Source organism: Delphinus delphis, chromosome 3, assembly GCF_949987515.2.
Source record: "Delphinus delphis chromosome 3, mDelDel1.2, whole genome shotgun sequence".
Taxonomy (NCBI): domain Eukaryota; kingdom Metazoa; phylum Chordata; class Mammalia; order Artiodactyla; family Delphinidae; genus Delphinus; species Delphinus delphis.
This window is the reverse complement of record NC_082685.1, coordinates 117516353-117536085: the sequence shown is the minus strand read 5'-3', so window position 1 is coordinate 117536085 and position 19733 is coordinate 117516353. Positions and strand designations below refer to the sequence as shown.

The 19733-nt window shown below is 37.9% G+C and overlaps 1 protein-coding gene across 3 annotated transcripts in view; it reads right to left on the bottom strand.

Moving 5' to 3' along the window:
• Positions 1–19733, bottom strand: part of LOC132423513 (survival motor neuron protein) — a 45774-nt gene that overhangs the window by 22681 nt on the left and 3360 nt on the right. For all 3 annotated transcript variants that reach the window (XM_060009349.1, XM_060009350.1, XM_060009348.1), the window contains exons 2-7: positions 8912–8983; positions 7093–7212; positions 6038–6238; positions 5733–5888; positions 4167–4247; positions 2972–3082 (exon numbers count right to left, since the gene is read on the bottom strand). In XM_060009349.1, the coding sequence (XP_059865332.1) occupies positions 2972–3082; positions 4167–4247; positions 5733–5888; positions 6038–6238; positions 7093–7212; positions 8912–8983 (741 nt within the window). The remainder of the gene's footprint in view (positions 1–2971; positions 3083–4166; positions 4248–5732; positions 5889–6037; positions 6239–7092; positions 7213–8911; positions 8984–19733) is intronic.

Genomic DNA, 19733 nt, shown 5'->3' with positions numbered 1-19733 from the left:
GGGTATGTGATTTTCTTGGGGTTGGGGGGTAGATAATGAAATTATTCTAAAATTGATTGTAGGGACTTCCCTGGCGGTCCAGTGGTTAAGACTCTGTACTTCCAATGCAGGGGGCGCAGGTTCAATCCCTGGTCAGGGAACTAAGATCCCACATGCTGTGCAGTGTGACCAAAAACAAATAAAATGAAATGAAACAAAATGAAATGAAATAAAATTGATTATAGTGATGGCTACATAATTGTGAATATAATAAAAACTAAACCCACTGACCTGTGCACTTTAAATGGGTGACCTGTATACCATGTAAATTGTATCTTAATAAAGCTTAATTATTAAAAATATTTAATAGCCCCAAATTGGAAACAAACCAAATGTCCGTCAACAGTTAAAATGAATAAATAGATTATGGTATATGTATACAATGGAATGAACTACAGCTACAACCACACACAACAATGTAGATTAATCTCACAAAGTGTTGAGCAAAATAAGCCAGCCATAAAGGAGTATATGTGTGATTCTATTCAGAAAATTAAAAAATTTGATGACATTATAAGTCAGGAAAAGGGTTACCCTTAGGAAAGGGATTGGTAATGACTAGAAGGGGATAAAAGGAAACTTTAGGATTGTGGTTTTTTTCTTGATATTAGCACTGATTACACAAATGTGATCACTTTGTGAAAATTCATCAATCTGTGGACTTCTGATATGTGTACTCTTCTGCCTGCATATTTCAATAAAAAGTTTACACTAACAACAACCACCAAACAAAGCCATGAACCTTTGCATGATATGAACCTGAAAACAAGGCAAAATATGGTACATCTGGGTACTAGAACTATGGATGAATTTTGCCCCCTCTACCTTTCCTGTCTAAAAAATTTTAAAGTAAACATAACTTGGGCTTCCCTGGTGGCGCAGTGGTTGAGACTCCGCCTGCCGATGCAGGGGACACGGGTTCGTGCCCTGGTCCGGGAAGATCCCACATGCCGTGGAGCGGCTACGCCCGTGAGCCATGGCCGCTGGGCCTGCGCGTCCGGAGCCTGTGCTCCGCAACGGGAGAGGCCACAGCAGTGAGAGGCCCGCGTACCACAAAAATAAATAAATAAACATAACTTATGCCAATACTTTATATATAATTATTTTTCAAAATACAGTTGGCCTTCTGTATCCACAGATTCCACATCTGTGGATTCAACCAACTGCAGATCAAAAATATTAGAAAAAAGGAATTCCAGAAAGTTCCAAAAAGCAAAACTTTAATTTGCTACATACCAGCAACTACCTACATATCATTTACATTGTATTAGGTATTATAAGTAATCTAAAGATGATTCAAAGTACACAGGAGGATGTGTGTAGGTTATATGCAAGTAGTATGCCATTTTCTATAAGGGACGTGAGCATCCCTGAATTTTGGTACCTGCAGGGATCCTGGAGCCAATCGCCTGCAGATACCGAGAAACAACTATATTTCATAATTTACAGAAAACATGCAGAGAAATTTGAAGTACAGAAGGGGGAAGCTTCGAAAGTTATCAGATGACTGGTCTCAAAACACAGTACGAACTATTAATTTAGTTTCCATTATCATTTCGGTCATTAAAAGTGCAACTTCATCATACCGTACAAATATATCAGGGTTATATAACAGCTGAAGAGTAGCTTTAAAGTAAGAATATTGGTGGAGGAATGTACAGATGATATACTTATAAAATTACATCTTCAAGTCAGTTGTTTAGTTTCTTCTATATATTAGTTAACTAAAAATTCAAGTATCACGTCATAATCTTAGCATGCCATATTAGTTTCATTTTTTAAAAACTTTAAAATTTCCTGCTAAACTACAATAGAACATGTCTGCAACAGATAGATGCATAAAACAAGAAGTTTGGAGCCTCAGTCCCTAAGGTCCAGTTTGGCATTTATCACACCAGACTTTCACTGTGCACAAAAATAACTTATTTTTTTGTCTTTCTTTTCCGTTTACTTGGAGGTGGGGTGGGGGAGTTGGGGGTATTATCCTTCCTTTTTCCCTCTCCTACAACCCATTTTATTTCAAATCAAAATAGAAAGACTAATGAGATTAGAAAATAATTTAGAAAAAGTTTCACTAAATTAGAAAATGTACACATTCATCCCTTGATAGCCATGGGGGGGGAATGAGTTCCAGGATACACCCCCATCCTGCCCTGCCACTGAACACCAAAATCTGCAGATGCTCCAGTCCCTTATATAAAATGGCATAGTACTTGCATGTAACCTATGCACATCCTCTCATATACTTTAAATCATCTCTAGGTTACTTATAATATCTAATGCTATGTAAATAGTTGTCAGCATGCAGTAAATTCAAGTTTTGCTTTTTTGGAACTTTCTGGAATTTTTTTTCTTCGACCATTCACAGTTGGTTGAATGCATGGATGCGGAACCCGTGGATACAGAGGGCCAACTGTAATAAAAATAACCTAATAATATGAAAGATTTTTAAATGCACTACAACTATACTTAGTGGGGACAATACAACAGTAATTTTAGCCTTAGATAGCTGTATTGTTTAAAACTGTAAGGTACAGACATACCTTGCTTTATTGTACTTTGCAGATACTGTATGCTGCACAAATTGAAGGCTGGGGCAACCCTGTGTTGTCAGACAGTAGCTAGCTTTTCTCGGCAATAAAATATTTTAAAATTAAGGTATGTACACTGCTTTTAAGACATAATGCTATTACATACGTACTAGAATACAGTATAGTGTAAACATAACATTTATACGTACTAGGAAACCAAAAAATTCATGACTCGCTTAATTGTGATGCTCACTTCATTGCAGTGGTCTGGAACTGAACCTGCCTATAGTTTTCAACTCTTAGGATCTACCTAACATAAGAAACCACTTTTTAGTCCCAAACGAAACAAAGTCACAAAACCACAAAGTGACTGTCAGGAAAGATGCTGAGTGATCACTTACCATATAGTAACCAGTATGATAACCACTCATGTACCAAGAGATTAACATACTTCCCAAAGCATCAGCATCATCCAGAGAATCTGGACACATAGGAGGTGGTGGGGGAATTATCTGGAAACGGAGAAAGATACACTTTAAAATCAGTAGACAAAAACATAAGGTGTGGAAACCTATTTTACGTACAGAATGCTGGATGTTAGTTGTATCTTTCCCTACATTCCATGTCATCTCCTAGTTAAAATTTTTTTAAAAATCTGGGATTTGGAGAAAGCCAACCAGTAACAACAACAAGAGACCAATAAAATTAAATTGAATAAGAATCAAAAGGCAACAGGTCACATAAAATATTTAAACATTTTGCTTTCATTAGACCTATTTTTCTGTTCCATTATGAAGCTGTAGGTAAAAGACAAAGGATAAATACTTCTATGGTTTTCCTCAAAAAACACCCACACAGCGTTTTCAAGTAAAATTTCTGGCTAGAACATCTGCACGGCCCCCACCCCAATGCAGTCTGCCAAAAAGTGTCTTTGTATTTTGCCTATTGTTGATATCTGGACAGTCTACGTGATCAGACCATGCCTGGAAGGGTAAAACATTAATCCTAAGGTATGGTGTAAATAAATCCTTTCGGATAGGCGCTATCTCCCTTAGAATGAGATACTGCTGCTGGGAAGGAAGCATGAATAATATGGGCTATAAGAGAACTGAGTCTGGGTAGCAGAAGGTCATTAAAAACAAAAACCCTGGGACTTCCCTGGTGGCGCAGTAGTTAAGAATCCGCCTGCCAATGCAGGGGACATGGGTTGAAGCCCTGGTCGGGGAAGATCCCACAAGCCGCAGAGCAACTAAGCCCGTGTGCCACAACTGCTCCTGCGCTCTAGAGCCCGTGAGCCACAACTACTGAGCCCGCGTGCCTAGAGCCCGTGCTCCGCAACAAGAGAAGCCACCGCAGTGAGAAACCTGGGCACCGCAATGAAGAGTAGCCCCCGCTCACCACAACTAGAGAAAGCCGCGCACAGCAACGAAGACCCAACGCAGCCAAAAATAAAAAACAAAAACAAAAAAACCCTGAAGTTTAGTCCGAATTTTTACCCATCAGAACCTGGCTGTGACATTTCTGAACTACCTATGTTCTGCTAAATCCCAAACTGTGTATGAAAGCAAAGTTTAATCTGAATTCTTTTGCACTTACTGGTGGTCCAGAAGGAAATGGAGGCAGCCAGGATGACGGGAAGGGTGGCGGCGGCGGCAGGCCACTGAATTTTAGACCTGGCTGTAAAGAACATTTCAAAGAAAGACCAATTTAACAGTTTCAATATGTGAAGAGCAAAAAAGAATTCAATGTCAAAAGAATCGAAATAATTGTCCAGAATAATATCTATATTATTCATATCAAAATGGTTAAATAGAATTTCACGTACCAAATGCTGAAGTCATATATACTCATAAATTTAGGTTTTTCTCATTTCCTTTCTATGTAGACATTCAGGCAGTAAAGCCAAAGTAAGAAAAATTTAAAATTACCTAATAAATCAGAGACCGTATACTCAGCAAGACATTTCCATCATAAAAGACCAAAAGACCATATCTCCCACAATTTCATTAATTAAATTGCATAATCTATTGGATGTCCTTTCAATTACATATGCTAATTTAGAGCATATATTATAAAAATTAGTGTCTCTCACTTAACAAGAAAAATCAGCCCCCTGAGACCAATGAAGCATGTTTGTTATGTATATAAATTAAGAGGTCTGACCATTCTGAAAAATGTAATAGAATATAAACCTCAATAAGGAAGCTCTCAACAGGGAATCCTAAGGAAAAGTTTTAATGTCATGCTTGATTTGAAAAATCTTTATTATTATCACTGCCTGAAGAAATCAATGCTTTATACAAAACTACTGGACGGGGACTTTGATTCCATGATATAACCTAAAAGTAAAAATACTTTTTGTTTAAGTTGATTTGCTACTGATAACCAAAAGAACCATGAATAAAAACAGCATTTACATGTTGCTCCACAAAACAGTCTGGGAGCTTCTTTGGATTTCACCTGTATCAGATGTAAATACTGTGTTCTCTTCCAATTTTTATATACCTTATACAAGTGACACAGAGAACTACAGCACGACATCCAGCTGATGATAAAATATTATACTTTCAAACTTAAGTTTGCTAAACTATTTTTTTTTATTCATTTTTATTGGAGAATAGTTGCTTTACAATGTTGTGTTAGTTTCTGCTGTACAGCAAAGTGAATCAGTTATGCATATATACATATATCCCCTCTTTTTTCGATTTCCTTCCCATTTAGGTCACCACAGAGCATTGAGTAGGGTTCCCTGTGCTATACAGTAGGTTCTTATTAGTTATCTATTTTACACATAGTAGAGTATATATATCAATCTCCAAAAGTTTGCTATTACTCTAATATACCTAATACTCTATTAAAATTGTTAGGAAAGGCTTTCATTATAAACTATTCTGCTTTACTATCTTATTTCCTTTACAAAGAATTCTCAGGTATGTATTTACAACATCTATGGAAAGCTACTGAAGTTTCATGAGGGAAATCCCTAGCAGTCCAGGTGGCCCGGGTTCAATCCCTGGTCCGGGAACTAAGATCCTGCAAGCTGCAGGGCGCAGCCAAAAAAAAAAAGTTTCGTGAGAAAAGCTACGAGTCACTTCATGGAGGGGCTGAATGTTCCAATACTATATGAACTATTTCCTGGAAAACCTTTTCTGGGTAGTTTACCTTTCCTGGTCCCAGACCTGGTCCTGGCATATGGGGTGGTGGAGGGAGAAAAGAGTTCCATGGAGCAGCTTTTGACTTGATGTTATTTGGTTTATTTACAGGAGACCTGGAGGAGTTCTCGCTTTCATCTGTTGAAATTTGACTTTCATTTTCATTCTTTTAAGAGAAAGAAATACATGTACTTTTGTTATAAAGGCATCATTAAGAAAAATATAATGCTTCAGGGGATCAAACTGACAACCAGTTATACTGCTTAATTTGTCATCTAGTTTCTGCTTCCAAGAATTCCATTTTTTTATCCTTACCTCCTGAGCATTCTGTTCTATATTATTAGCTACTTCAGAGGTTGTGGAAAGTAGATCAGACAGATTTTGCTCCTCTCTATTTCCATATCCAGTGTAAATGACAACACAGGTTTCTCTCTTAAAGTCAATCGAAGCAATGGTAGCTGGGTAAACACAGCCATCTTCTGACCAGATGGCAGCACATTTGTCACCAACTTTCCACTATAAGAGAAACCAAAGATAGACACACGCACATTTCTTTAAAAGAGGGTAAACTATAATCTTGTTTGGGTGGAGCGGGGTTGGGGGTGGAGGGGACAGTCTCTGGTTAACTGTTCTGGGAGGCAGAATGTTATAGTGAAAAAACTTGGGGCCAAAACCACAGAAATCTGAATTCTAATATAAATATAACATGACATAGTCCTGCCATTTATATAATCATGGACCAGTTTCTTAATCTCCTTGAGTCTTATTTTCCTCATCTGTTAAGTGGGTGTAGTATAATCTGCCTCACATATTTGTTGTGAAGAACAGAAAAGAGGGGAAGCATGTAAAGTGTCCAGTATCCTAGCCCAACACATAGCACGTGCTTATCAAACATCAGCTCTCTTCCCCCTTGGTAATGATGAAACTAAAGCAACTAATGAGACACCAAAATAATTAGCTTCTATGTGGACTGTTTTAAATAGCAGAAATGACTCTACCCAGAGTATCTGGTCCCCGGGTATTAACAGTTTTAGGATTTTTGAAGGAAAAAAAAAGGATACCTCTCTCCGATTTAGAAAAGTCAAACACTGTCAATTCAGTTTAAGCCTTCAGGTACTTCTTCCAAGTTGCACTGCCTTCCTCCCCTCTACCTCCAACATAAACACTGTCCTGAATTTAGTATTTATCATTTCCTCCTAATTCTTTATATTAACATGCATGTTCCTAAACAACAGAAAGTTTAATAGGTGCTTTAGAAATTTTATGTCAATAGAAAACACTGTCCTAATAATTTAAAGGTACTTTATACTATTTAATAAGGACAGTAACAAGAAATTCTTTGAAGTTAAATCTCAAGGTTTTAAAATAACCTGCTTCAAGGGAGTTGTGGTATTCTTTCTTTGGCTTTTATTCTTCTTAGCAGGTTTTCTTTTAGGTGCGCCTTTTGGTTTTTCTGAAACTTCGGGAATGTCACCGTTCTTTAGAGCGTGCTATGAAAACATGAATAGAAACGTACATGTTACAGGGTGATATATTAAGAAAGTCACAATATAACTCAGTCACTATAAACTGGTCTCCAGGCCCCACCGTCTCAGATAGCTTCTATTTCTTCTCTTCACCATCCCACATGCTAAGAAACTGCTCTTGAAGGTATCATATATCTGATAATCAGCTCTAAGGACCCTTATAAGCAAGTCTCCTCACTCTCAACCTTTCCATAACATTAGACTCTGTCAATCATTTTTCTTTTTGATAGTCACAACATTTTTGATGACATAGCAATGTTGGGCCCTAATTCTTTTATTATTTCTCTGATCAAGTCTAAAACTTGGGCATTCCCAACAAGAACTGGCCATCCTTCTTTACCAGCTTATGATCACCTATTCCTATTACTTCAATTATACTTTCTATGCAAACAAACTTCCAAAGCTATTATCCAGCTCTGACTTTTCTCCTTAGTTCAACATTTCCAATTACCAATTTCATATCTTCACATTTACCTCAAATGCAACACAATTAAAAGTAAACTATCTCTTGCCCAAATCAGTTCTTTTTCTCTGCTCAGTCTACCTCCCCGCGCAATATCACCAACCCCGTCCCACATTGAGCCCCATCTGCGTTTTATAGAACTCTCTTGGTAACTCTGCATTAGTGTTATTTCTAGGCTAAATGTATGTTGGAAAGCATGTTATTGACAAATTCAGAGTTCAGCTTCAAGGATGACATACAGATCTGACCTTTACCTCATGCTACAGGAGGGACTAGGGATGGAAGTGGACTCCATGCTTGGTGCTCTGTATGAGTGTATGCTCTGTGCCTGGACTACTAATGGCCCACGTATGATGCTCAATAAGACTAAGCACCTTAGACAGTGGGGAAAATGATGATATTGGACAACTGTGTAAATGTCTTGTTTGAGCCACAAAAAAATAGACTTCGCCCTGCAAAAGAAATGTATATTCCCTGACATTCATCACCATCAGGAACACTTGACTTGATACCTCATAGGATCTGGGGAGGATTACATTAATTTAATGTATGTAAAGCACATGGAACAGTGCCTAGAACACTGTAAACACTCTGTAAGTATTCATTACTGCACTAGGCTATTTATCCTCAATATTATTTCAATAAAGGCTTGTTAAATGTTTCAAAAGTATAATTCAGATTGTCCTTCCACTAATCTGAATTAGAAGACTTTGATAGTTTGATACAGTCTAAACACATTAAAAATTATAAATGTTTAAAACTCTGCTTAAATTGCCTCTGTTAAAGGGATGACATATAGACTGGTTACTAACTTCTAAAGGAAGATAACTAATTTATCTAACCTGTTATCTTTTTTTTTTTTTTCCTGCGGTACGCGGGCCTCTCACTGTTGTGGCCTCTCCCGTTGCGGAGCACAGGCTCCGGATGTGCAGGCCCAGCGGCCATGGCTCACGGGCCCAGCTGCTCCGCGGTATGTGGGATCCTCCCGGACCGGGGCACGAACCCGTGTCCCCTGAATCGGCAGGCGGACTCTCAACCACTGCGCCACCAGGGAAGCCCTAACCTGTTATCTTTTAATCTTCAAAATTAGACTGAATAATATGTACTTCAACACTTTACTGTAAGTATTCTATCATCTTTTTCCCTGAATGAGTATTACACATGAGGAAATAAGGAAAAGAATAAATAAGCATTTCATACCTTAAATGAAGCCACAGCTTTATCATAAGCTTTTATCAATGCTGTATCATCCCAAATGTCAGAATCATCACTCTGGGAAGGGTAAAGAATAAAAACAGTTCATGTTTGGTTGGATTTCATCAAAAATGTGTTAGTAACAAGTAATAAGAGCTATCTTAATTCAGACATAATGAAATTACATTAAAAATGGGTATTTTAAATCCTAAATAAACCACAAGAAGCCTACCTGCTTAGAGATTATGGGACATTACCCCCAAAACCAGACATACGTAAATGCTCTAAGAGTGCCATGAAGTAAACACTCCACAGTTTAATCCCCATCCACCAGCCATAAGTGGATCTGCTCAAGGGCAATCCATGTTTCAGTCTTTTCTAAGAGCAGATAAAGGGTTTAGTTTGGCAGAGCGGGAAAACAACCAGCCACCAGGGATTTAAGACATACTGTCACACAAAAGAATAATATAAAATGAATATGATAAAATATTAAAACATGAGGTACAAACAAAAAGTACAAATTCAGAAGTGGGAAGGAGAGGCTGAGAAACACTCTTGCCATAAACCCTCTCCCGGTGTGGAGACCCACAGTCAGGAGTGAACTCACAACCTGGAGCTTTTCCCTGAGGAGCAACGGGTCTGAACTCCAAATTGGGCACCCTAGGTTTTAAGAGCAGCACCTGAGAGATGAGTCCCCAAAACATCTAACTTTAAAAACCAAGGGGATTCACGTCCGCGAAACCCACGAGGGAACAGGAACTGAAAGGGTTCCCATGCTTGGAACCACTCCTCCCCTCCAACGACCCAGCGCAGAAGCAGCTGATTGAGAGGCACCCAGACTTTCTGTCAAAGAGGCTCACTTATCGTAAAGTGCTGACCTGCAGAGTAGGCATTTAATTTAACATACATCTAGGGACCTGCTGGGACACTAAGGACGGAGGCTAGCAGCACCATCTTTATGCCATCTGCCTCACTCCAGCCAGCAAGGGCCATCTTTGCCCTCTGCTGCTCTCCACAGCAGCAGTAACTCCCAGAGGGGAGCTTTTATGCACATCTGATGTCCCAGTTTTTATGTCTGGTGTCCTGGTTTTTACAGCTGCAGCCCAGGGTGGGGCTTACTGTGTTCTTGGGTCCCCTGGGACTGTTAACAATCAAAGACACAGTCCCAGTTTTTATGTCTGGTGGCTTGGTTTTTACAGCTGCAGCCCAGGGTGGGGCTTACTGTGTTCTTGGGTCCCATGGGGCTGTAACAACCAAAGAGACAGTCCTTGGCAGGCTACCACCCCCAGGAAACTGCACAGACAGCAGACTGAAACACACACCATTCTTTCTGCGAAAAAGGCCTATTTGCTTATAAAGGAAATTAGTCTTGAGGAGGAGGCTTCTAGTTTGGTGCATAGCTAGGGATCTACAAAGATGCTCAGAGGCTACTGGATGCAACATCTGCACTCTCTCTCTGCCTGGCTCAAGCTCACTGTATCTCCCAGAAAGGCGCTTAATGTAAAATGTGACATCAAAGACAAAATGTGGAGGGGAGTAAAAATGTAGAGTTTTAGAATGAGTTCAAATTTAACTTATTATCAACTTAAAATAGATGGCAATAAATGTAAGTTTTTATATGTAAAAGACTCATGGTAACCACAAGGCAAAAATCTATTGGAAATACACAAAAGATAAAGAGAAAAATATCTAAGCATACCATTAGAGAAAATGATCAAACCACAAACGAAGAGAGAGGAAAGAAGGAAACAGAAGAACTACAAAACCTCCAGAAGAAATTTAACAAAATGGCAATAAGTACATACCTATCAATAATTACTTAAAATATAAATGGACTAAATTTAAATTCTCCAATCAAAAGACACAGAGTGGTTGAATGGATAACAAACTAAAACTCACCTATATGCTGCCTACCGGAGACTCACTTCAGATGTAAGAACACACATAGACTCAAAGTGAAGAGGTGGAAAAAGATGTTCCATGCAAACGGAAATGAAAAGAAGGCTGGGGTAGCAATACTCGTAAGACAAGTAGACTTTAAAACAAAGACTGTAATAAAAGGTAAAGAAGAGCACTACATAGTAATAAAGGTGTCAATCCATGAAAAGGATACAACATTCAAACATACTAATGCACCCAACACAGGTGCCCCTAAATATATAAAGCAAATATTAACAGACCTAAAGGGAGAGACAGACAATACAATAATGGTAGGGAACTTTAACACCCCAGCAACAGATATATCATTCAGATAAAAAATCAATAAGGAACGGGCTTCCCTGGTGGCACAGTGGTTGAGGGTCCACCTGCCAACGCAGGGGACGTGGGCTCGTGCCCCAGTCTGGGAAGATCCCACATGACGCAGAGCGGCTGGGCCTGTGAGCCATGGCCGCTGAGCCTGCGCGTCCAGAGCCTGTGCTCCGCAATGGGAGAGGCCACAACAGTGAGAGGCCCACGTATCGCCAAAAAAAAATTAAAAAATCAATAAGGAACCATCTGCCTTGAAAGATATGTCAAATCAGATTAACTTAATGGAAAAATACAGAGCAACAGAAATACACATTCTTCTCAGGTGTGAAAGAACATTCTCCAGGATAGATCACATGTCAGGACAGAAGTCTTAATAAATTTAAGAAAATGGAAATCATATCAAGCATCTTGTCTGACCACAATGTATGAAAGCAGAAACCAATTATAAGAAAAAAACTGGAAAATTCACAAATACATGGAGATTAAACAACATGCTACTGAACAACCAACGGGTTAAAGAAGGAATCAAAAGAGAAATAAAAAATACCTGATACAAATGAAAATAGAAATATAACGTACCAAACTTAGCACAAGCAGTTCTAAGCAGCAAGTTCATAGATAAATGCCAATATCAAGAAACAAGAGGACTTCCCTGGCAGCACAGTGGTTAAGAATCCACCTGCCAACAGGTTCGAGCTCTGGTCCGGGAAGATCCCACATGCCTCAGAGCAACTAAGCCCGTGCGCCACAACTACTGAGCCTGTGTTCTGGAGCCCTTGAGCCACCAAATACTGAGCCCATGTGCCACAACTAGGGAAGTCCGTGTGCCTAGAGCCTGTGCTCCACAACAAAGAGAAGCCACCGCAATGAGAAGGCTGTGCACAACAAAGAGTAGCCCCTGCTCGTTGCAACTAGAGAAAGCCTGCGTGCAACAATGACGACCCAACACAGCCAAAAAGAAAGAAGAAAAAAATCTCAAACAACCTAAGTTTCACCTAAGTATTAGGAAAAGAGGAACCCAATGAAACTCAAAGTTGGTAAAAGGAATGAATTAACAAAGATCAGAGTGAAAAGAAATGAAACAGAAACTAAAAGACAGTAAAAAAAAGATCAATGAAACTAACAGTAGTTTCTTTAAAAAGATAAAATTGACAAACCTCTAGATGGACTCACAAAGAAAAAAACATAGGACTCAAATAAATATAATCGGAAATGGAAGTGGAGACATTACAACTGATACCACAGAAAATACAAAGGATCTTAAGTAACTACAGTCATCCCTCAATATCTGCAGGGCACTGGTTCCAGGACCCACCACGGATACCAAAATTGACGCTTGCTCAAGTCCTTTATACAAAATGGCATAGTATTTGCATACAATCCTGCATACTTTATTGTTAGTAACACCTAATATAATGTAAATGCTATGTAAATAGTTGCTGGCATGCAGCAAATTCAAGTTTTGTTTTTTGGAACCTTCTGGAAATATTTTTTTTTACTCAAATATGATTGATCTGAAGTTGGTTGAATGTGCAAATGTGGAACCTTAGGATATGAAAGGCTGACTGTACTATGAACAATTATATGCCAACAAATCTGACAGCCTAGAAGAAATGGACAAAATTCAAAGAAACATACACCTTACCAAGAGTGAATCATGAAGAAACAGAAAATCTCAATAGACCAATTACTAGTAAGATTGTTAGAGGCTTTTGACTATTAATTCAAACAAAAGCTCAAGACCAGAGAGCTTCACAGGTCAATTCTTTCAAACATTCAAATAAGAATTAATACTAATCCTTCTCAAACTTTCCCAAAAAAAATAGAAGAGGAAGGAACACTTCCAAACTCATTTCATGAGGTCAACATTGCCCTAATATCAAAACCAAACAAGGACAACACAAAAAAAGAAAACTACAGGCCAACATCCCTGATTAACACAGATGTAAAAATCCTCAACAAAATATTAGCAATCCGAATTCAACAACACATTTAAAAGAATCTTATACCGTGATCAAGTGGGATTTATCACAGGGATGCAAGGACGGTTCAACATTCACAAATTAATCTACGTGATACATCACGTTAACAAAAAGAAGGAAGAAAATCATATGATCATCTCAATAGATGCAGAAAAAGCATTTGACAAAATTCAATATCCATTTATGATAAAAACTCTCAACAAAGTGGGTATAGAGGGAACATACCTCAACATCATAAAGGCTATACATGACAAACAGCTAACATCATCCTAAATGATGAAAAGCTGAAAGCTTTTCCTCTAACATCAGGCACAAGATGTCCACTCTTACCACTTTTATTCAACAAAGCATTAGAAATCCTAGCCAGAGCAATTAGGCAAGAGAAATAAATAAAAGGCATCCAATTTGTAAAGGAAGAAATAAAAATGTCACTATTTGCAGATAACTCAACACTATACATAGAAAGCCTTAAAGACCCCACCAAAACACTGTTAGCATAAACAAATTTAGTAAAGTTGCAGGACACAAAATCAATATATAAAAAGTGTTGAATTTCTATACCATAAAAACAAACTATCAGAAAGAGAAATTAATACAATCTCATTTACAACTGCATCAAAAAGAATAAAATACCTAGGAATAAACCTAATCAAGGAAAACAAAGACTTGTACACTGATAACTATAAGATATTATTAAAGTAACTGAAGAAAACAGAAATAAATGGAAGGATTTTCTGTACTCATGGACTGGAAATATTAATATTGTTAAAATGTCTATATTACCTAAAGCAACCTACAGATTCAATGCAACCCCTAGCAAAATCCCAAAATTTGTATGGAACCACAAAAGACCCCAAATAGCCAAAGCAATCTTGAGAAAGAACAACAAAGCTGGAGGCACCATGCTCCCTGATTTCAAACTATATTACAAAGCCACAGTAATCAAAATAGTATGGTACTGGTATAAAGACAGACAAATCAGTGGTACAGAATAGAGTGCCCAGAAATAAAGCCACGCATATATGGTCAATTAATATATGACAAAAGAACCAATATATAATGGGGAAAAGATAGTCTCTTCAATAAATGATGCAAAAAAAAAAAAAAAAACCTGGAGCCACATGCAAAAGAATGAAACTGGGCCATTGTCTTATACCACATATAAGAATTAACTCAAAACGCTACTGTAAAGGACAGGAAACTATTCAATATGCTGTGATAAAACACAATGGAAAAGAATATGAAAAAGAATGTATATATATATGTATAACTGAATCACTTTGTTGTACAGTATAAATCAATACAACATTGTAAACTAATTATATTTCAATAAAATAAATAAAAAAAAGAATTAACTAAAAATGGATTAAAAACTTAAACGTAAGGCCTAAAATCATAAAACTCCTAGAAGAAAACATAGGCAGTAAGCTCCTCGATATCAGTCTCGGCAATGATTTTTTTGGATTTGACACCAAAGCAAAAGCAACAGAAGCAAAAACTAACAAGTGGGAATACACCAAACTTAAAAGCTTCTGCATAGCAATAAATAAATAAATAAATAAATAAACAAAATGAAAAGGCAAAAAACTCAATGGGAGAAAATATTTGCAAATCATTTATCTGATAAGGGGTTAATATCTAAGATATGTAAAGAACTCATGCAACTCGAGCAAAACCCCAAACAATTCAGCTAAAAATAGGCAAAAGGGACTTCCCTGGTGGCGCAGTGGTTAAGAATGTGCCGACACGGTTCAATCCCTGGTCCAGAAGATCCCACATGCTGTGGAGCAACTAAGACTGTGCACCACAACTACTGAAGCCCACGTGCCACAAATACCGAAGACCGTGCACCTAGAGCCCGTGCTCTGCTACAAGAGAAACCATCAGAATGAGAAGCACGTGCACCACAATGAAGAGTAGCCCCCACTCGCCACAACTAGAGAAAGCCCACGTGCAGCAAAGAAGACCCAACACAGCCAAAAATAAATAAAATAAAATAAATTTATTTTAGAAAAAGGACAGAAGATCTGAATAGACATTTTTCCAAAGAAGACATACAGATGGCTAACAGGTACGTGAAAAGATGCTCAACGTCACCAATCATTAGGGAAATGCAAATTAAAACCACAGTGATGTATCACCTCACACCTGTTAGAATGGCTATTATCAAAAAGACAATAACAAGTGTTGATGAGGATGTAGAGAAAAGGGACACTAGTACGCTATTGGTAGGAATGTAAACTGGTGCAGCCACTATGGAAAATAGTATGAAGCTTCCTCAAAAAATTAAAAATTTTACAACAGATAAGATATGGAAACAACCTAAGTGTCCAACAATGGGTGAATGGATAAAGAAAATGTATACAGGGACTTCCCTGGCCATCCAGTGGTAAAGAATCCGCCTTACAATGCAGGGGACGCGGGTTCAATCCCTGGTCAGGGAACTAAGATCCCACATGTCCAGGCAACTAGGCCCATGTGCACCAACTAGAGAAGAGAAACCCGCACGTCACAACCAGAGAGAAGCCTGTGTGCAGCAATGCCTCAACGAAGATCCTGCGTGCCACAACTAAGACCCTACACAGCTGAAAATAAATTAATTAAATAAATAAATAATAAATAAATCTTTAAAAAAGAAAATGTATACAGGTTTTCCCCACTATATGAAAGTAGAGTGTTCCTATGAAAGCTTTTGTAAATGGAAATGGAGTAAAGCAAAGAATCAATTATGTGAGAACACAACTTGCTAATGGATAAACAGAATAAATCAGGATAAAGTACAGATGCTCACAGGCACAGTTCAAAGCTATGGTGGCTTGATGCTGAGATGTTGAGTGTAGCTCCTGGGGAAGGAGCTTGGTGGTGCCACTCTCACTGCTTGGGTTGCCTGCTGCCTCTATAATGGCTTGCTGCAAAACAAAACACTGAATGTTATTTTTGCTTTTCACCTTTTTTTTTTTTTTCATAAAAGCAAAAATCCTCTTTGGATTTCCTTCAGTTAGTGAAAATAGTTACTAATGTAGGTGTTTTATAAAAGTGAAGTGGTATAAAGCAAACTTTTAAAAAGCAGGGGATAACTGTTCATATACAATAGAATATTATTCAGCCATAAAAAAGAAATCTTGTCATTTGAGACAGCATGAATGGATCTTGAGGTCATTACACTAAGTGAAGTAAGACAGAGAGACGAATACCATGTGATCTTACTTATCTGTGGAATTTAAGAACAAAAAACAGAACAAACAAACAAAAAAAGCCCAACCTCATAAATACAAAGAACAGATTGGTGGTTTCCAGAGGTGGGGGTAGAGGGGATGGGGGAGGGGACTGAAACAGGCAAAGGGGGTCAAAAAGTACCAACTTCCAGTTATCAGGTAAATAAGTCACGGGAATGTAATGTGCAACACAGTGCCTATAGTTAGTAACACTGTATTGCATATCTGAAAGTTGCAAAGACATAAAATTCTCAACACAAGGAAAAAAATATTATAACTATGTATGGTGGCAGATATTAACTAGACTTACTGTGATCATTTTGCAATATGTATAAATAGCAAATCATTATGTCGTACAACGAAAATTAATGTAATGTTATATGTCAATTATACCTCAATAAAAAAAAGGAAAAAAAAAGGGAAAGGAATGTATGGTGGATGATCATGGAGGAAACAGGCTAGGAAATAAAAACTAAAAGGATCTGGATAGATAGAAAAGAAAATTGAAAGCACTCCAAGGACAACCATGAGCCAAAAAGAGCATGTAAGCAAAAATAAACACACTGACTGTATGATTCCACTCATATGAGGCTCCTAAGTAGTCAAATTCACAGCAACAAAGTAGAACAGCAGTTAGGGGCTGTGGGAGAGCAGGAAATAGGGAACTGCTCAATGGGTAGAGTTTTGGTTTTGCAAGGTTAAAAAGTCCTGGATATCTATTGTACAACAGTGTGAATATACTTAACACTACTGAAGTGTACACTTAAAAGTGGTTAAGATGATAAATTTCATGGGTTTTTTTTTTGTATTTGACAGATCAGTGAAGCAACAAGTCCAACTAGACTCATTCTCACTCTATAGAGTAGTTGAAGGTAAGTTTGGATACATAATGTTGGTGATGGGAAGACAGGTTATAAGACACCATCAGTTAGTATGTTGGAGTTTGTACAATATTAGTCAATCAATGAGCTCCGAAGAAGTTTGCTATAAAACTCATTTAGTTGTAAAGTGAATTTTTGTCATTTTCTTGTTAATATCTATTATACATAGAGAAATATGTTCTGATATAAAACTATTAATCTTGCTATATGATAAAAAGTACTTAAAAATCATTAAGTCATTTTGCAGATAAGGAAAGTAATCACAAACAGGTAATTGACTTGTTTAAGGTTATGCTGCCCCTTGGAATAGGAGATGTTTCTAAAAGCAGAAGATATATCAATTCTGCAAATGGAAAAGGTACTACTAATAAAGGAAAGTGTACTCCACTGTATCAACAGAATCACTGATGGGCACTCTTAAAAGTAAGATACAAATACATAGGAACCCAAACTCATCACATTACAACTGTTATAAGACATTTCAACATGAACAGCAAACAAAGACATCCATACAAAGCTATTATGAGAAGAAACATTTTAGGTGATAAAATTTCTCAATTGACAATCACAAACAGAAGAAAATACAATAACCATCAGAAATTAAATTGTCTTAAACTAGCATTCGCAATATGGAAAAAAACACCTTGAATCAAAATTTCTAAAAATTCAGATGAGAAAAGAAGGCAAAAGGGTAACAGTCAAATGAGGAGTTAAACAAAATCAAGAAGAAAATGGAAGAAAAAGTAGTACTGACTGCAAGGTATGCAAAGAAGAATACAGTTGACTGAAAATCTAATGGGTACCAAGGAAAAGTCATGAAAAAAGAAAAAGAAAATAAGTGAAGTGGGGACTGGCAAAGAATATTTAACATATGTATAAATGGGGTCCCTGAAGAATAAAAGCTAAACAAATAAACAAAAGTCTCTAAAAGGAATTCTCAGAGCCTCTAAGCAAAAAGATCAAGTCATTTACAAAATACAGAAAACTAGTTAGTATTAGACTTCCTCATAGAAATTTATGGGAAAAAAGTATGAGCCAAGGATTTTATATACACCCTAGCTGTCCTTCTAGGAGCAGCAGGACTTAGTTGTTGTGTTTCTTTTTTTTGGCTGCACTGCACGGCTTTTGGGATCTCAGTTGCCTGACCAGGGATTGAACCCGGGCCCTTGGCAGTGAGAGCGTGGAGTCTTACCCACTGGACTGCCAGGGAATTCTCAAAAAGATACTGTTAAGAGAATGAAAAAATGAATGAACTCACAAACTGGGAGAAAATATTTGCAAATTACCTATCTGATAAAGGTTTTGTATCTAGCATACACAAAAAACTCTCAAATCTCAACAAAAAATAAGTCAATTTAAAAATAGGCAAAAGATTTGAACAGACACTTTGCCAAAGAAGATACATGGATGGCAAATAAGCACATGAAATGACAATCAACATCATCAGTCATTAGGGAAATGCTAATTAAAACCACCACAACAACAAGACACCACTACACATTAGAATGTCTAAAATTAACAAGACTGACCATATCAAGTGTTAGCAAGGATGTGGAACAAATGGAACTTTTCATACATTGCTGGTTGAAACGTAAAATGGTGCAATCACTTTGAAGAAAAGTTTGGCAGCTTCTTAAAGAATCAAAATAGTGGACTTCCCTGGTGGTGCAGTGGCTAAGAATGTGCCTGCCAATGCAGGGGACAGGGGTTCGATCCCTGGTCCAGTAAGATCCCACATGCCTCGGAGTAACTAAGCCCGTGAGCCTGCGCCACAACTACTGAGCCTGCCCTCTAGAGCCCGCGAGCCACAACTACTGACCCCACAGGCCACCGCAACTACTGAAGCCCGCACACTCTAGGGCCCGTGTGCCACAACTACTGAGCCTGCATGCTGCAACTGCTGAAGCCCACGCACCTAGAGCCTGTGCTCCGCAACAAAGGAAGCTACCGCAATGAGAAACCCGCGCACTGCAACGAAGAGTAGCCCCCACTCACCACAACTAGAAAAAGCCCGTGTGCAGCAACAAAGACCCAACACAGCCAAAAATAAATAAATAAATAAAATAAATAAAATTCAACTTTAGGGAGTTCCCTGGTGGTCCAGTGGTTAGGACTCTGTGCTCTCACTGCTGTTGGCCTGGGTTCACTCTCTGGTCAGGGAACTAAGATCCCACAAGGCATGGGAAAAAAAGAGAAAAGAAAAAAAATTAAAATATATCTACTCCATGACCTAGGTGTTTGCCAAAGAGGAATGAAAGCATATGCCCATACAAAGTTTTCTGCACTAATACTCATGGTGGTTCTATTTGTAACAGCCCCAAACTGAAAGCAACCCAAATGTTCATGAACAAGTGAATGGATAAACAAACTGTAGTATATTCGTGCAACTGGATCCTACAGCAATGAAAAGGAATGAATGACTGATATACACAAGAAAATGGATGAAACTCAAAATAACTATGCTGAGTAAAAGAAGCCAGATAAGAAAAGACTCCGTATT